At 41.5% G+C, this 18,907-nt stretch overlaps 1 protein-coding gene and 1 non-coding gene across 3 annotated transcripts; both read left to right on the top strand.

Annotated features, from left to right (window-relative positions):
- The first annotated feature begins 166 nt into the window (after positions 1 to 166).
- On the top strand, positions 167 to 237 carry trnag-ccc. Its single transcript has one exon. It is a non-coding gene; the product is annotated as a tRNA-Gly (tRNA).
- Positions 238 to 617: 380 nt separating this feature from the next.
- LOC121606363 (nucleolysin TIA-1-like) lies at positions 618 to 11,546 on the top strand. Of its 2 annotated transcripts, none has more exons than XM_041936631.1 (12): positions 618 to 823; positions 1,599 to 1,695; positions 1,942 to 2,040; positions 3,600 to 3,654; positions 4,769 to 4,856; positions 5,068 to 5,143; positions 5,406 to 5,514; positions 5,606 to 5,701; positions 7,246 to 7,330; positions 7,753 to 7,891; positions 8,529 to 8,677; positions 10,183 to 11,546. In XM_041936631.1, the coding sequence occupies exons 1-12, from the start codon at positions 798 to 800 to the stop codon at positions 10,319 to 10,321; spliced, it is 1,158 nt and encodes a 385-aa protein (XP_041792565.1). In that variant the 5' UTR covers positions 618 to 797; the 3' UTR covers positions 10,322 to 11,546. The 2 variants fall into 2 exon arrangements, with proteins under 2 accessions (XP_041792565.1, XP_041792564.1); XM_041936630.1 differs by having other exon boundaries at positions 8,526 to 8,677.
- The last annotated feature ends 7,361 nt before the right edge of the window (positions 11,547 to 18,907 follow it).

Raw genomic sequence — 18,907 nt, 5'->3', positions numbered from 1 at the left:
AATAATCATTTCTTGCTTTGTATTTAACATTTACAGCAATATATGTTTTGGACTGTTTTTGTACTCTCACTTCACTTCACTTTTTTAACAATTCCCATTTGTTTCCTTAGTTGCATATGACAAAAGGCTGCCTTGATAGAGATCAGTCCCCACTACCACCATCAAGGCGCCGCTGGTGTAGTGGTATCATGCAAGATTCCCATTCTTGCGACCCGGGTTCGATTCCCGGGCGGCGCACGTGTTTTGCTGCGGTAAGTGCACATTACCACGTTAAAATGTATCATCGTGGGTAATAAATTGTAGCAAATAATTCTACAGTGCAAAGCAATGTCGTGGCAGTGTACCGCCTAACATTTGTCGGGTTACATGCATTTTCCAGATGTGTCCAGCTGTAATCTCCTCAAACGCTTTGAACGTATATACTTATGACCACGGATAAGCGAATGGAAAATATTACCCTGCAGAGTTATGCAAAGCTACAAAACTCCCTGTATTTGCGGCGTACGCCATACAGATGTGGAGGCCCATTTGTGTGTGTGGGAGAAAGAGCGCTTGGTTTTGGCTTCATTTCAGCGCGCAGGTTGACGCTGCTGACGCCGCTCCTCCGCCATCTTCAACTTCCTATTGTTTGCATCAGACTGAGGCTGTCTGCAGTGTGTGAGAGCAGAAGCGGCCAGCGATTTATCATTAATTAGTAGATATAGCCTTTACGTTCGTGGTCGCTCAAGTTCAGCACAGAACACATTGTATGTCATTGGATTAAAGACCTCTCAGGACGCGACCACTAAACCTTGACGATGGAGGACGATCAACCCAGAACCTTGTGAGTAACAACGGCCCTGTCTATGTCCTGGATTGGGAAGGCTCCGTGTAACTACGGCGCCTCCAAAATGTTTCCACGTTGTTGTTTCAATTAAAAACTACCAAACCTCGTAATTTAGCTCCCGCAGTGCGTTTCATTTGCGTTATCCTTTTATGGCAACAATAACGACGTCTCTAAATGTAGAAAGACGCATATCGTTTTTGACATGAACGTAAAGTTCTGTTTGATTTAGTCGTATAAATAGACGGAACCGTAACTCGCCTGAAAATGAAACTGGAGGGCTAGCTAATGCTAGCTATCTTTAGCTAAAGATGCAAACGCAGCTAGCCAGTCACTTCTTCTAAAATGCACATATTTCATTAAATGATAGTTTTATTTCCAAAAATAGTCGTATTTTATTATGAATAGGCAGGCCTTAGCTATACCGTCGGGGTAAGGATGTCATTTTATTAACTATCGTTAGTTGCCAACCCACTTAAAAGCATGAGGCCCTTATGAACCGGCTAGCCTTATCTTTAGCTAGCTGGCAGACAAGCCACGTCAACGCTCGGAGAGTCGGCCCGGGACAGCTCCAGTAAGGGGATGCCCATTGTCGAGTTGTTTTTGCAAAATTAATACTATCTTTAATAGTCTGTAGTCCACTATCATTGCTGTTTTTTATGTAAATATAGGGAATTGTTGTGGGTTGTAGCTAGCCCGGTTAACTAGCCTTTGTTTGCATGCTACTTCCTGTTTGACAAAGACTCAATTCCCCCTTCTCTCTCCTTGTTTGCAGGTATGTGGGGAATCTGTCCAGGGATGTCACCGAGCCTCTCATTCTGCAGGTCTTCACACAGATAGGACCTTGCAAGAGCTGTAAAATGATAGTTGATGTGAGTGTCATCCTCCCTGGTACATATTGTTTGACTAGGAAATTGTACACAACAGTGGCCTGAAAGGTGGCGGTGCTGCTTATTAAGATCCCAATCTACACATGTGCTTGATATTGATTTTCCTCTCCCAGTCTTTTATATCAGACCTGACACCCTAAACTACAGTAGGTGGCCCTTGTTATCTGCAGTGATTAAATTGTCACCTTTGCTGTGGACTTAATATCAGTCTTGTTTTCCCGTTGACAGACAGCTGGAAATGATCCGTACTGCTTTGTGGAGTTCTATGACCACAGGCATGCTGCTGCCTCATTGGCAGCTATGAATGGAAGGAAAATAATGGGTAAGGTAAGCTATCGTGTCTACAGGGTGAGTGGGGATGGGTGGGCTTTGGGTATGGGGAATTTAGGTGTTGTGGAAAAAATAGTGAATTGCTAGCATGTATATTCATGAACTAGAGGAAGCTGTCATAGCAAGGGTTAAGATCAGATTTTGAATATTTTAGCGCATTACCACTGCCAGAAAGTCATCTCTGTTGGTATCGTTGGTTTTGTTATGGCCTCCTAAAGGTAAACATTACATGATTTTCCTGTGTATCAACTCATACAAAAGTATTCCCTCTCAAAAATCACTTATGACCCCTTAGAAGTGTGTGTCAGCGTATTTATCTGCACCCTGCCTTCTGCATACATTTTGTTGTTGTTGTTATTTCGCCATCTTCGGGAAATCTCTGGGCCGCAGTTGGGCAGTTAGTGTGTAGCCCCCAGTTAATAATGGTGCACAGGTGAGGTCAGGAATTTATAAGAAGGTAGCGACCGGGTGCCAGTCAGTAAGCAACACGCATTTAAGAGGAAGTACAGAAAAATAGCATACATATCAAGGTGAAACCCCAAGTGGACAAAGCTTGTTACAAAACCTGCTGGTGATCACTGATGGAGAGGATGGGGATGAAGAGCAACCTGGAGTTGTTTTCTGTTGGACAGGTAGGTGCCAGCAGTCAGCTTAGTTAGCTTGGATTTTCCATTACAGCAAATGTAACTACAATAGTAGGTACAGTGGATGTACATGCAGTGAGCTTCTGGTGGAGCTGGATTTGAATCCAAGTTTTCATGTTGTATTTCCAAACAGTAACCACAATTCCCTTGTCGTATATGTATGAAGCTGTAGTGTTAGGTGTGGAGGCGTGTTGTCGTGTTTCAATCAGAGTGAGGTTTGAGAATAAGAAATAAATGATAGAAATATAATTCAGCAGTCCACTGTAGAAGCTAACAAAAAGTCTTGCTGGACAAAGCCAGGCTATATAGAATAACCGAGCATTAATATTTTTATCTGCAACGTTAAAAAGATTGCAGGTCTTATAAAAGAATATTAAAGTGGTGCTGGATGGTGTAATGACGTGTTGAGGTTCTGGAATCAGTGCCAGGATATAAACATAGAACATGAAATGACTGTGATGCTGAACTGAGCATCTGCACTAGGTGGTTCACTAATATGTGCATTTGTTGTTATTGATTTATGGCTCCCAATATGGTGTTTCAACCCTGGATCGATGCCCCCTGCGTATCAAAACGTGGTTATAGTCTTTGTTTTTTTTGCTAAGAAATTCCCACATCTTGTTATGAAGGCCCGGTGCAGTTTATTTCTGTTGAGTTAATTTCGATCTTCAGATTTGATACACAGAAAATGTTCATGCACTGTGTCACTTGACATCCACAGGAGACAAGTGGGTAATAAGGCACCATATCTCAATAAATTTTAAGTCTGTTGTAAAATTCGTTTACAATTTTTCGAAGTAGTTGTAAGGCAGTGGTTAACTTATGCACCCTTGTAGTGGAGATTAGCAGGTTTTACTGTAATGATGTAAACATACCCCACCTGTCGTGTTCTTTCTCTGCCCCTTTCTGCAGGAGGTCAAAGTCAACTGGGCCACGACGCCAACCAGCCAGAAAAAAGACACAAGTAGTAAGTGCAAGTTCGTGTTAGTTCTCCTTAACCAAACTAGGATGAAATGCTCGTCAGTGACCTCTTTTTTTTTTTTTTTTCCTGCGAGATGCCACCAACGTCACTAAACATTGTGACCATGTGAACATGACGGGAAAAAAAAGTAATTTATAAAATCAAAATGTCATCACTCTTTAAAACTAATCACTCTTTATTTCGCTGACAAAACAGAAGAGTTTAAATATGCTTGTTAGAAAGAAACGAGGTGATGTTTGGGCCCATTTTTATTACACTGAAGCAGAAAAAAATGAATGCATAGCTGGTAAAGAATACAACACCCTTGAAGAGACATATTAAGGCTCACCAAAAAGAAACTGAGGTAGGTTTTTTTTCCTTTGTTAAAAACAAAAAGCTGTATTAAGCCTACTGGTAAGGTAGTGGTGTTACATTATGTTGTCTGTGTTGTCAGGTTGATCGTTCAACCTCTGCTTTTCATGTGATAATAAGATAAAAATCCTGTGTGAGATAAGTTAGACTAAAATGACAAAAAAAATTATGTTGCCTACAAATGTTTAACATAATCAGCTGGCTAAAAAACTCTAAAATGTCAACAGTTTTCATCGATAGAATGCAAAGAGGCTAAAACAGGGACAGAGTTCTTTGACCAAGATAAGACTAAAATGCCCAGACTCTTGACAACCAAAACGTGACTTAAAAAATACAAAGAAAACCAAAAAAAGAATGAAGTTGACTAAATATGATTAAAACTAACAGATATTGGGCACAGGACTAAAACTCATTAAAAAATAGGTGACAAAATGAACACGAGTGCTCGTCAGTGGGAATATATACTGACATTATTACACTGGAAATGTTGATGAATTGGAAAGATTGAAAATCCCAGTAAAAGATTTTCATTGCATTTATATGCCTACATATTTCTTGTGGTCATTTCATTTGTTTGGAATGTACTATTGCCAAGATGGCTCTATTTATCCTCCTCCCATTAACAAACTGTTATAAAAATCAGCAATTCTAGGCAGGAATTCACAATCTTGGAGAAAGTATAAAAGCTTTGAATAGAATGTCTGTTGCAACATACAGCATGTCTAAACTATGCCCACCCCCCCAATAGATCATTTTCATGTCTTCGTTGGAGACCTCAGCCCAGAAATAACTACAGAAGACGTCAAAGCTGCCTTCGGTCCATTTGGCAGAATATCGTAAGTATCAAGATTGACAAATTTAAGATTTTCTTTACTAAGAAAATTAGTGGGGGGGTAATATTATCCCCTGCCCTGCCTCACACTATTAAAACCTATCAGGAAAAGAAGACTAAGCCATTATTCTTAGACACTCTTCGCAGTGTCATTCCTTGTGTTGTGCTGCTTTGTTGTTGTTTTAATATACTCCTGTTGGTGTGTTTGTCCACAGAGATGCTCGTGTTGTGAAAGATATGGCTACAGGGAAATCTAAAGGCTATGGCTTTGTGTCTTTCTTCAACAAATGGGTTAGTACAGAGACGAGATGAGATGACTCACAAAATTATTAATCGTAGTGCAACACATTGATCCTGCTGTTATTGGTTGGGTTCTTATAGTGCTGTCATCTTCATAAAGCTTGCTCCAAAAAACGGAAGCATTCATCTCTTTTTATACTAAATATTTAGGATGTTCCTTCACATGACTGTGCGCTTCTAAAGGGGTGCGTTTTCGTTTTTATTTCATTACACCCCAATCTGATGAAATAACCAGATTTTCTCATTGTTCCAGGATGCAGAGAACGCCATTCAGCAGATGGGGGGGCAGTGGTTAGGAGGCAGACAGATTCGAACTAACTGGGCCACAAGAAAGCCCCCCGCCCCAAAGACCACCTATGAAAGTGCGTTGTCATAAATGTTTGTTTAGCTCATTTACATTGACGGATGGACCCACGCATGAACAGTAATGATGGCTCTGTCTTCTCCTGGCAGATAACTCCAAGCACCTATCCTTTGATGAAGTGGTGAATCAGTCCAGTCCCAGTAACTGCACTGTGTATTGTGGTGGAGTCAGCACCGGACTGACAGGTAATGAATTGCTACGGTCAGTAGGATCATGATAGTGACAGTGGCAGTCTCAGGTGAATACCACATTGTTCAAAGTGATATGAGGCCTAGTCTACATGTACACAAGTTTTCTTTTTTTAAACTGCAGCTCTTTTTATGCATCGTACCGTTTTTTGGGTCCCCAAAAAAGGTCCTGTAGGAAAATTCAATGCAGGATGAAGATATCCAGAAACTCTGTTTTCAATGTTGATGTGTAGACAGGGGAAACTGGGCCTTTAACTGTGTTGTTCACGTGAGGCTATGTTGTGCAATGGCAGATGTGGCCAAATAGTGCTCACGTCACCTTTTTCCGATATGTTGACCCATAAATGTACAGTTACTCTTCCACTGTGTTGAGGAACATAGGTGTCAGAACGTGCTATGGAGGTCACTCTTACATAATCCAACACTCCCATGACACAGAACCTGCCACCTCTCTTGCTGGTTTTCTACAAGACCTGGTCAGACCTCGAGTTGCTCTAATTGCTTTTTTCAGGCTTCTGATTGGCTGGCATGGCTTTAGGGTTAGGGTTATATCACCGCCTGTTGATTGTGTTTTTGTATTTTCATATGGATGGAGATTCTTTTTTTTTTAAACAGCGCTTGTGTGGTTGGGATTTTTTGTGAGAACGAAGGCGGAGGAGAGTGTTTTAGAAAATACTTGTGTGCATGTGGACTAGGCAAATAAGCTGTTTACTGACGAAAGCCAGTGAGCGCTGTTTTAAAAAGGTAAGGCTATCCTTATTTTTATCTGTTTATTACTATGTCACATTCTTTTAATGAGTCCAAAACCAACAATAAATCGATCGTTCTGACAAGTATTATATGTTTAACTACACCTTACAACTCTGTACCATAGGAGTCAGTTGTTGTCCAGAAGCGATTAACACACGAAAAAGCTATAGCATTGAAATAGATGATATGTTCCTTCATTAAACGAACACAGCCTCTGTACTATAGCCTTCGCAGCTTGTCAAACTAAGAAAGCGATGCAAATACAAAGGGGCACCTCAGAGCCTGCTCAGTGGTGTTTTCCTTGTTGTATTTTGAAGCCAGAGATTGAAAGGAGCTTTCAAAATGAACCTCACTGGCCATGATCCTCTCAGTGAAAGAACATGTCTCTGTCTGTGTTAGCGTGTCTCCTCAAAGAGTTTTTGAACGACAGTGGAGATCGATACAAACTGCTTCAAGCTGTGGCTACACAACCAGTATTCAGTAGCAGGATTAATTTATAGGAGACATTGGTCTCTTCAGGGGAATTATTTATCTTAATGAAAAGAAAGCAATGCCTGTGTTATAAATTAGTCAGTACCAAAGTTTCGCAACGTTTATTCTGCTCAGAGAGGTCGTTTTAAAGGTGTTAGCAGCAAAATTGCGACTGGCCAATGAATTTAACTTACAACCACTTAGAGACTCACTCCTGTGGATGCTGGCATGTAAGATCTCTGATAGAGCAAAATGTTTTTCATGACACATGAACCCAAATCAAAACAATGTCTGATGTTCCCTTTCTGTTTGGCTTTCAGAGCAACTGATGAGACAGACCTTCTCTCCCTTTGGACAAATCATGGAAATCAGAGTTTTCCCAGACAAAGGCTATTCATTTGTGAGGTGTGTGGAAGTTTCATATTCTATTTTTTTTATTTTCTTCCAAGCAAGGTCAAAGTATGTTGGGCTAGTTCTTGATGCTGGTCCTCTGCAGTCTGGGGTCCTACTGATTTTTGTTCAAGCTGTATAATCAAGGACAGTCAAGGAGAGTATAGTTGACCACACGGTAGGAGAGAAAACCTATAGTGCTCTGAACACCTTCATTAAGAACCACAATATCTTATCTATCTTATCCATCCATCCATCCATCCATCCATCCATCTGCACTGTAGAATTAATAGTTCTGTATTTGTCTTGAGTGGCCACAAAGTCTTTCTAATATATATTCAACAGAACAGTGGTGTGGTCACCATTGCTGAGTAAATATTTATGAAATGAGCTTCAGTTTGTCCTCAGTTTCTCTCTCCCCTTCTGTTTTTGTCCAGGTTTAACTCCCATGAGTCAGCAGCCCATGCCATTGTGTCAGTGAATGGCACCTCAATAGAGGGCCACATAGTCAAATGCTACTGGGGTAAAGAGACCCCAGACATGATGAACCCCATGCAGCAGATGCCTATGCCCCAGGTAAGGACACCATTAACAGTGCTGTATGTGCTGTATAAAGAAAACAGCCACCAGCTTCTTAGGAGCTCGTAGGACAACAAATGCACAATGTAACTTATAAGATCAATTTTATACAACAGGCAGTGACTGTTCAAGTGCATTTCAATGGGACATTAATCAGGGAGAAAATCGTTTGTGCATTTTTTACTTAAAACTAGCATTTTAGGTAAAAAATTTCCCCCTTTCATTGTGGCTTTAATAGGACTATGCTCCTTCCACTGACATTCTTAGAGTAATGGACCCTTTTGCTGTGGCTGAAGTGGTATTTTAAAAAACACACGATTGCATCACACGATGACCTCATCTTTGTCCAGTCAGTTATCATGCAGTCATTTTAAGTTCCCAGCAGGAAAAGAAAGTCATGAAATGCCCCATGTAAAAGATCTTTACTCTGTGTAATAATATTTATGTTTTACAGGAGTATGGGTTAATTCAGAAGAAAGCACTGGCTACTTGGATATGAGCAGTTGTTTGTTTCATGGGTTATAATATTGTGCTATGTAGCTTTCATATATAGTTAAAATACAAAAAAACTAGTTTTTTTTTCCCCTCAAACTGCTGCCTTAAGTCATAATTGTTGTACTGTACCCTACAGCAGAACAAGATGAGCTTCCCAGCAGCCCAGCCCTACGGCCAGTGGGGCCAGTGGTACGGCAACGGGCCCCAGATCAGCCAGTATGTCCCAAATGGGTGGCAGGTCCCCACCTATGGCGTCTACGGCCAGGCTTGGAACCAGCAGGGCTTCAAGTAAGTAGCACGGTGTGCACAGGGCTCCCCTTCACCGCCTCCTTCTACTCCAGAACCACCAGAGTACCCCTTCAAGACCGGGGCAGCAAGAGCCAGCTCTGGCCACAGGAGGGAGCCATGAACTCCCTCCCCCAACCCCACATCCTCACTCTTCTCCTCGCCAGCCCCTCACCTTGCTCATCTTGAGAGGATTGAGAAATAAACAGACACACACACACACACACACACACCAATCTGAACTTTAATTTTGTTGCTTATCATGTTTCTGAGGTCATTACTGCCCACAGTGCACCGCACAGCCTAATAACTTAAGGCTTTTGTTCCAAAATGTTTTTTCCACTTGACTTATACCCCACAATAGCTCAAAACATAGTGAAATAAATTAAAAAGATTGCTGACAAATTGACTGAACAAGATGAATGCTAAAAGCTGAGAGCAGAAGTTTTCACTTACTGTCCACACCTGGAGACAGTCTGTTGATGAAGAATTAATTTCCCTCTGTGTAAGACTGCCTGCTGTGTGTAAGGATTGTGTTCTTCAAGGCTGTTCAGTTGTTTTGTATGTCTACATTCATGTCATAGCTTTTTACATTTTCTTTTTGATGTCATGACGTATATACCTTGAGGATCTGATCTGTATGTGACTGTCAGCAGGACATGTTAAATATCATTTGTAGGTTGTTATCAAATTTTGTTTTTATTTTAGACAGCCTATGTGCAGTGACATTTTGTTGACCCAAGAAAAATAAAGGAGAGGCCATTTGTTGTTGACAGTCTAAAATTCTTGGTGACCAGCTGTATAACTAGGCTCTGTACAAAGGCGTGAGGTGATGAAAGCAGTGGTAGCGTGTTTGGTTGGCGAATGTACAGTAAATGCACAATTCCTGAGAAAGAGGCCAGGCCTCTCTTGAAGCTTAAACTTTATCCTCTATAAGCTGTCTTATCTCCACACTGAACTTAGAATTAAGTTTTATTACACAAATGATGCAAGACTTAAAATAAATCATGTGAATTAGGTGAGATTTTACTTACATTTGTTATACTTTGTGGCCAAATGTAGATGTGTTGCAGGAGGAATGAAGGCAATCTACATTCTTCTATACAGTGTGGCTTATCTGCCTGTAGGCTGGGTGAAGATGTGTGTTCATGGTTATCAGCAGTCGGGAGGGGGGTAGAAAGGAATATTTAGCTCGCTGCGCTTAGCCTTTATGCTCTTTGTCTGCTTGTCCACCCATGTTTAATCAAATTACACTTACCTTTGGCCCTTCCAAAGAGCCTCCTTTTTTTCCCTGTTTTTTTGCTAGCTTGATTTTTGCCTAGCCTGCCTCATCCTCACCTCCGATAACTGTTTGCCTTCTTGTTCTCATTCTAGCCTGTCCAGATTCTAGTAGCGCTAATATAAACCGTCCCTTTTGCTCCCTTTCGCCTTGTCTCTTCTAACCTGCAGGCGTTTTGTCTGTCTGTCTCTCTCTTTCTCTCTCTCTCTTTACCTCGTTTTTTTTACAGTCACTTACCGGCCAGTGCTGGGTGGACTGGCATGAGCGCCATCAGTAACGGTGGGGTTATGGAGCCTACACAGGGATTGAATGGGAGTATGCTAGCCAACCAGCCTGGTATGGGAGCCGCTGGATACCCCACACACTGATAAGTGGGCAGGGTGGGAGATTTGTCAACCATCAGCCTCCTGTTGGCTGTACGGTGCCCTGTGGGGCTGTGTAACACCGCCTCCATTTGTGGCAGGACTAAGACTTTTACTGGGATGTGGAACCGAATGGGAAGGTTGACGTCAGTAGGAGATGTAAATGGGATTTCATGGGGGGGGGTTGAGGTAACAGGAGCCAGGGAGGAGCGATTTGACCCACACAGGTATTTACACCCTTTGTGGTAGGCAAGACTGGCCATGAACCAGGGCTCTTACCATTTTTAAGTTAACTGTAAATGAGTATAAAACTGTAAAGGAGAAACTTTTGGATTTTTTTTTCCGGGTTTTACAAATTGCTTCCATTTTCACATCTTTCCTCTCACACAGCCACTGAGAGGTTTGTCATTTTTTTTAAAGAAACTGTTGAAGTCTGACTCGTGCTAAGTTATGAACCTTAGTTATTATTTGAGGAATGGAAATCTGCTTAATTTGTTCTCATTTTCTCTTGGATTAAAATCAATTGCAGGGATTGTTGCCACTGCTGTTTCTCTGTAAGGGCAGATAAATATTGCACAGTTTTTTCCTCTCTTGTACTTGGACAAATTTGACTACAAAGAGTGTTTTTCCTTTTTGCATTCCATTTCTCCTTCATATCTTTCGGACAGCCTCAAATCTTTTCGCCACATGTAAATAACCATTCATTTGAAACAATGTAAGTAAAATGCTACTGTTAACTGTGGGTGCTTGCTTTCTTTTTTGTTTTGATAACTCAACAGTTAACTCCAACATTGTACGTAGCAGAGTGACACTATCAAACGTGACGCTGGCACAGTGCAAACACACGATTCTTCCATGCAGGGATAAGATAGCATTGCCATGCAGTGCATACTTAAAATTTAACACAATTCAAATGTTGAAGGGTGAACATGTTTGACACTTCTGATGGTTTTTAAATATCTATTGAAACGCCAGAATTTTATATCAAAAATCTGAGTGGATTCAACCTTTACACTTGCTCTTTTTGCCAGAGAAATGGGGAGGCCTACATTGTAACTGTTGCCTTATAGAGCTGGTTTCTTTTACCTGACAAGATACTCTTTTTAATTAGGCAGTGCCTACAGACATTTTCAGACCCCTTTGTTTAGAAAGGTGTTAGCCCTGAGAACTGATGACTCTGCTACTGTAATCAGTGTTTTCTTGCTTTGTCCAATTAAAATGCTAATGCACACTGTGTTTGGTTTCCTTTTTCTCATGGAGGGGTTATTCTAGGAACCATTTTTGGAACTTTCGTTCAGAAACTGCATTTGAAAACCTTTACTGTCAGCATACGACTACAACCCTGATTCCACAAGTTGAGATGCCTTGTAAAACAAAACAATGTGATCATTTGCTGATCCATTTTGGCATATTCTCAATTGAAAACAGTACAAACACAATATATTTAATGTTTGACCTCATCAGCTTCATTGATTTTTGTAAATAGCTGCTTATTCTGACTTTGATGTACCAACATGTTTCATGTTTCAAACAAGTTGGGACAAGAGCAACAACAGACTGGGAAAGTTGTGGAACGCTCCAAAACCACCCGTTTGGATCATTCCACAGGTAAACAGGTTGATTGGTAACAGGTGATAGTATCATGATTGGGTATGAAAGGAGCATCCTGGAAAGGCTCAGTGGTCCACGAGCGAGGTTCACCACTTTGTGAACACACGATTGGATAAAGGATGTTACTGCATGAGCTCAGGAACACTTTATAAAACCATGAAGAGTTCATTCTGTTTTTATTCACATTCTACACAGTGTCCTACCTTTTTAGGTATCCTTATTTACCTTATTTTGAGGTACTGATGTATTGATATATTGATGAAATGATGTATTTATGTTTCTTGGTTTCAGTAGACCCTGTTTCTAAGGCTGTATCTGATGTAGGACTACAAGTCTCTAAACTGGACTACAATCCCCATGATATCCTTGTAGCCTCAGCCATATCAACACAGGTGTCTGGCATTATGCAATCAAGTGAAGGGATGGCCAGAATCCTCTATCTACAGCCACATTCACTCAGTGTGCATGCCTGAAGAAGGTCACAGACCGAAAGCTTGCAGAAATAAACTGATGACTGTACAGAGTTGTGAGTGTGCGGTTGCTGTTTTTTGTTTTTTCAAGGAACCAGAGTTGTAAAACTTTTTTGCACAAGTTACCTTTATCAGCATCAATGCACACTGGAGCATTTGTTTCTATATCAGGTGCAATTAATTATTGAAATTTTATGAGCTGGTTGAATCCATTGAAGTAAACATCTATCTTTAAAAAAAAAAAAGGCTAAAAAATTCATCATCGTCATCATGCCCTGTCATTATTTACTATATTAAGAGGATGACTCAGGCTAAAGCATGCTATGGCCTGATTGAGCTGTATGGGCAGTCACTAGTTGCCTACATCCTACAGTTGTACTGTACATTTCAAATGTTTGGGGTTTGTCCAACTGACATTTTGACACGTCCTTGCAGGGAAAGCACAGGCGTATTTCACAACATTAACAATGGCTTCGTTCCATGATGGGGAGGTCCTGGTATTGTTGTGTGGTGGCTCACTGGAATAGCCTTATGGGACTATTAATGGAACTGAGTCAAGTCAGTTCATGTCACTAATCACACCTGTGCTCTCCCTACAATGACAAGTGAAAATGTCTTCTGTTAAAAAAGGTTGTGCAACTGCAGCACCTGGATGGAATGCTCAAATAATTGTAAGCATTAAAGGTACCACACCTTTCATGCTGTGACAAGTCTTCATTTCTGCAGTGAAAGCAGTCCAACATTAGTTAAAAGTCTCTTTATAGTAGCGTTAAGCTCTTTTGTCAGGAGCTGTGATGATAACCAAAGCTCCAGCTGTTTGCAGACAGACTACATGAAACTGCTGCGTCAGGTTTGGGTCTCAGACTCCTGCAGGACGATGTCAGCTGTGAGTTCACCACCAAGAACTGAATTGGAAATCTCCAGGGTCAAATGGAGCCTGTGGTGTCTATTTAGTATTCCAGTGATTTCACACCAATATGTGTGACATCCACCTTAAAATCCATCGACCACCTTAAACTCAGTCATTGTTGCCAGACTTCAATGATGCACCGGTCTGCACCGCTAGGTTTCCGTCCTTATCAAGTGCTACAGACGCTCATTTCACAGAGAAATGGATTTTTGGAATCATAGTGATCTTTATTCATTCTCCTGATAAAGTTTCAAAAAGATTTAAAATTTAGCACGCTGGGTCAGAGTGGGCTCGGGGGTGAGGGATCATATATTAACAGTGAGGTCTATGCAAAGCACCAGTTTGCCCTGTGAGGACCACATGTCCTGTAAAAGCATGCAGGCAGCCAACTGCCTGCAGGGAAAGCTGACCTATTCTGGTAAACAATGCATGGTTACTTCCTGGTGCTTTTGGGGATGGCTTGAGAACTTCCTCATGAAACAGATGAGACTCTGTGGTTGTAGATTTGTGCACTAGGTGGCGCCCTCAGTCCATATTTCCTGCATGGGTGCTGTGGCGCAGGTGTCTGGCCATGCTGTTATTTCACAGTGACACAGGGACCATCAGTCAGTCTGTCAGCATGTGAAACGACTGTCTGTCACATTGAGGTGTCTCCGCGAGCACACACTAACGTCCATGTGTGAGCTTCTGAACTCACACACACAAAACTTATTTGTCTTCTACTCAGAGTAAAATGTCATTTTTGCCACTGTCTGAAAACTTGTCTCCCTCTAAAGAAAGTCTTTGAGTGTGTGTATCAAACACCTCATATGCACACTGCTGTGTGTGTGTGTGTGTGTGTGTGTGTGTGTCACGTAAGCTCTCCTCAGAGTTATTGGGTCTTGGACAGCCACACAGTCTGTCTGGCTGGAATAACAGGCAGCAAGAGCTGACAGGCTGATAAATGGTTTGTCTCTGCACAGCTGCTCAGCCAGGACCCGACTGGGCTTTAATGGACGGTGAGTCTGTTAGAGATGGAGGGAGGGAGAGAGAGAGATGTCAGGAGATGAGTTAGTGAGCAGATTACAGCTGAAATCAATCAAAGCAGCCACGCTCGCTTTCTCTCTCTGTCTGTCTGCCTTCCTTTCTCTCATCTTTTCCTGCTTGAGTTTTTCGAGGTACCTTACCAAAAATGACATTAACATTCACGCTGTCCTCTGAATAATATTCCTGTCGTGGTTAAAAAGTCCAACCTTGTGGGCCAGGGAGAAAATACTGTAGGCTCAATTTAACATTTAGGGAAAGTTCTGTCTTTGTCGTTCTTACAAATGATTCTGTCTTTCATGAGTCTCTATCTATGATTGCATCGTGGCCAGAACACACTGAGTATCCTCATTCTGTGTGACAGTAAAAATCTGGGGGTGACCAGTGATCAATTTCATAGAAGTAGGTTGGGTATAAATTTAATAATCACTATCAACTGATCGTCATTTTGTGTGTTTTTTTATTTTCTTTGTTATGTCAGTAGTGATCTTTTTTAAAACGTCAGCTCACGTCGGCCATGTTGCCTTTTTTACCTTTAGTTTTTGGGAATATTCTTTAACCTTTTGGCTTCTGGCCTTCTCTCACATCTGTTTTTAAGCCCAAACCATAATAAAAATAAAAATGAACACACTGAAATAAAATGGAGAAATACATGATAAGTTTTATTAAATACTAATTTTGTTCAGCACTTTGCTAGCTGAAATATTAATTTTCATATCGCAGTGCCACGATCATTTATGGAATTCTTTTCCTCAGAGGAGGTGATGTATGAAAGTCTTTTAGTTTTGCTTTCCTTTCCTTTCCTTTCCTGCAGCCGTTCTTTATCTTGAGTAGTTCTATTCAATATTCTACATTTTGTATTTTTTTCTAAATAAATGCAATACATGTATAGAAAATGTAACAAAAGGTATTATGTGCCATGGTTTGTTTTGATGTTTGATTTTTTTTTTCTGGCCAAAATATAAAGTTGTGAATTCCAGTGAAGCATCAACCAGTCATTTATGTGATTTATATGATGTATTGCTTTCTTTCCTGTCTTGCAGCCATTGTTTATCCAGATCTTCTACCTCTTGAAATAAAAAGTTTGATTCACAAGCCTTAAAATCCCAGCAGCTTGGTGTAGCTAATATTAGCTAATGTTAGCAGACTTTAGGTAAATATGGCTGTGTAATGGATGCTACTGAGTCAGTTTGCTGACTTTATGACTCCCCTCCACTTGTAACATGTACCTGTTACAGCAGCTTAACATTTTAAACAGCTAAACAGTAGTTTAGCATTTAGCTGCTGTACTTTTGAATAAGCTGCACTGCCGCCTTGACGTTAGCTGATAGGGGGAAACTGCAGGATCACAGTATGTTTATATTACAGGTGGCTGACTGAGAACTGTGCAACGTGTGCTGAAGCAGAAACAAAAGAGCTGAGGAAAACGTTGAGCGCTTGAGGGACACGGTGTGCCCCGTGAGTTGTTTGAGTGAACAGCGTCTGTGTGTGTTTGTCTGTGTTTCCATGCAAGTGACAGCTTGCGGCAGTGGCTGACAGCAAATAAACATGTTCCAGTAATTAACCTTGACAGGCCCAATGTGGTGGCAACAGCAGAAACCTGCTAATGACACAATTAATCCATAATTAAGGCATTCTGTCACACCACGCTCACACACACACACACACACGATGAACGTTGTGTGTGTTGGAGGGATCGGTACATGTCTGCACAGGGAAGTACAGTGTGCAGTACGGTGAGAGAATAGCATAGTCTCACTGGATGGAAACACTTCCTTCAAAAAGCTCACTAGCAATTTTTTAGCTCCTAACGTGGCATGGAAATAACACGTGCTCCCTGCAACAACTGCTGTACAGCATAAAGACGCACCAGTTGTTATGGACAGCAGAGCAGCACTGAGACATTTGCCTTTGAAGGTAACACAGTGTTTGTTGAAGGTGATGAGCTCTTAAAATGAGTGCAGTCGAATGAGGGAGATATAGGGGGTGGGGGGGGTAACGGGCCACAGATGCAGAGCCTAAAGCAGCTGAGCACTGTAGATTTTAGTCGGCGCTACTGAAACAGGAGTGAGAAGTGTCGTTGTCGGGGACTATTTTTATGTGCGGATTAATTCACATTTTGTGCTCCGGTGTGTATTTATTGCAGTGGGACAGACAGCGCATGTGTGCAGATTCGAGCTTTTCATCACCTCATTGACACCTGTAGAAGCTGCAGATATGTTAAAAAGCAACCTCTTTACGTACTTTATTTCCTCGACTACTCTGTCCCCAGTTTCGATGGATGGATGGATGGAAACTATTTAAAAGCTAAATCTGAAAAAAAAAAAATAAAAATTAGATCAGCATTCATGCCCCGTCTACCTTCTAAACTGATTGGTGACTTACAGCCTGGCTACTTCTTGCTTCGCTCCATCCAAGGCATCATGTGGGTATTGGCTGGCTTAATACCTTTTATGGCAGATGATATTAGATATGACTCTGCCCTGGTTTAGTTTTTGCTGAATTAATATTCCAGCACAAGCTTTTCAGCACACCCCAAGGAGTGTTACACAATGCATCCAGTGTACGTGTTCAAGATCTCCTGTTAGTGCTACTAGCTTTAAATAAACTAATCGGCCAATGTAGTTCTAAAATAAAAAACAAAGCACGTGTTCCAATTTAATGTGTAAAATTGATTCAGCTTCATCTCTGACCAGACGTAACAGGCTACTTGAGTTTCCAAGTAGATCTAAAAGGTAAATACTTATTTTTACATTAATCAGGAGTAAAAAACTGAGGCTGCAAATAGAAAATATGAGTGTAGAAAGAGCCCATCTGTGCCTGTTGAGCATCACCTTGTTGTTTAGCCTGTTAAATGTGTGTGTGTGTGTGTGCGTGAGTGTCTGCGTGTAGCAGGTGGGAGAGAAAAGCCTGTGTGACATTTAACAATATTGACACATGAAATGGCAATACTTGCATGTCACGCACTGTAAACATACAACATTTAATGGTTGCTGTTGCATTATGTAGCTGCAGTCCATTTACTGTTGCACAGATGTAGTTTGGTGAAGAAGGTTGACAGTGCCAAACATCCTCGTGTCCTTAAAAAACCTGACTCACACACGTTTTTTAGATCGACTGGATGTTTGTTTGGCTTTTGAAGGCCAACTCTGGATTTAAGATGCTAACTAATATTTTAATGACATTCAAATCTTCATATTTGACCATCGGCATGAAAAAAGGCAAGGACAAGATTTACATCGTTTATTAATTGCACCTCCTCGATGTTGGAGGGCTGACAAGAGACAGATTTTCTAAATAATGTTCATGGTCAGGCTCCATAAATGCTGGATCCTACATTTCCCACAATGCAACTTGATGCATCGATCTTTTATTTGACCCTCTCTGGCCACAGCTTTCAAACCTGATCCACTCAGTTGGAAATGCAGGCTTTCTTCTAAAAAACTGAAGTCTCAAACCCAAGATAACCCTGAGATAACATGACATCACTATGATGTCATTGGGGTTATCATTGGAGCCACAGAAGACAGTATACAACAGTTTTCACAGGCAGTAGTGTGTAGCTTACTTAGTCGTCAAAAACCTGTTGAAAGGGTTTAACCGGTGTCAAGCCATGCAGACAGTTCACATGGTTCGGCTGGGTCCAGGTTTACTTTTACAAGAAGATCTGCTTCTAACCAAAACCAATGGAGGTGAATTTGGGCAGCTGAACTGACCCTTTAAATCCAGCTTTTAACGCAGAATAAGGCAGATGTCGCTGCAGGCCTCGCACACTGCCAGGCCTGTTGAGTAAGAAGAGAAGGAGCATTTATTATATCATCGACCATTATATCAGCCCAACTCTTCTGACGCGGCACAAACTTTACTGTGCCAAGTCTTGTTCAGAGCTCTGCCGCCCTGTTTATAACTCTGACAGCTTTATTATGTACTTTGTATACAGCCTCAGCTGCAAGTCAAATTGCTGGCATGTGTAAATAGACTTGCAGGTGATTTTGTAGCTGTCAGGGTGTTCGCTAGACAGTCGTGACTGATTTATAGGTAGCACGTCAAACACAACCTGAATAATCCAGCAGGCAAATAAAGATGGAACTGTGCTCTCAGGTACACTACAAGTGCAAGTGCTTCCAATGTAAACACACACACACCTGCATGCACGCATGCACGCACACAAACACACACACACACACACATTGTTGTACACCCAAAACCCCCACAGTATGTACGGGTCAGGACATTTGTGGGTTTAAAATCTGCTTATAATCCATGTGCGTGTTTAGATAAGGTTGTGTTTGTATTTATGTCTGTTCAGCCGTCTGCGTTCACTCACTCGCTCGAGTTTGTGTGTCTGTCAGGGTGTGTCGGGCTCGGCGCTGACAGGTGTGTGTCACCTCATCGTTCAAGCTGTCGGCGCTGCAGACGGGGAGGAGGGGACGAGACGCAGATGAAGGACACCAGTTGTCTGTCGCTCAGCCCGAGCCACTTCCTGTGTGCACGCAGTGTAGAGGGAGTCTTGGAGAAGTCCTATGTAGGACAAAGGCAGCCTGCGGCTAACTCTCCCCCATTACCACTGTCTGTAAC

The sequence above is a fragment of the Chelmon rostratus genome, chromosome 5, assembly GCF_017976325.1.
Source record: "Chelmon rostratus isolate fCheRos1 chromosome 5, fCheRos1.pri, whole genome shotgun sequence".
NCBI lineage: Eukaryota > Metazoa > Chordata > Actinopteri > Chaetodontiformes > Chaetodontidae > Chelmon > Chelmon rostratus.
Note: the sequence above shows the minus strand (reverse complement) of the source record. Positions and strands in the feature narration are given on the sequence as shown.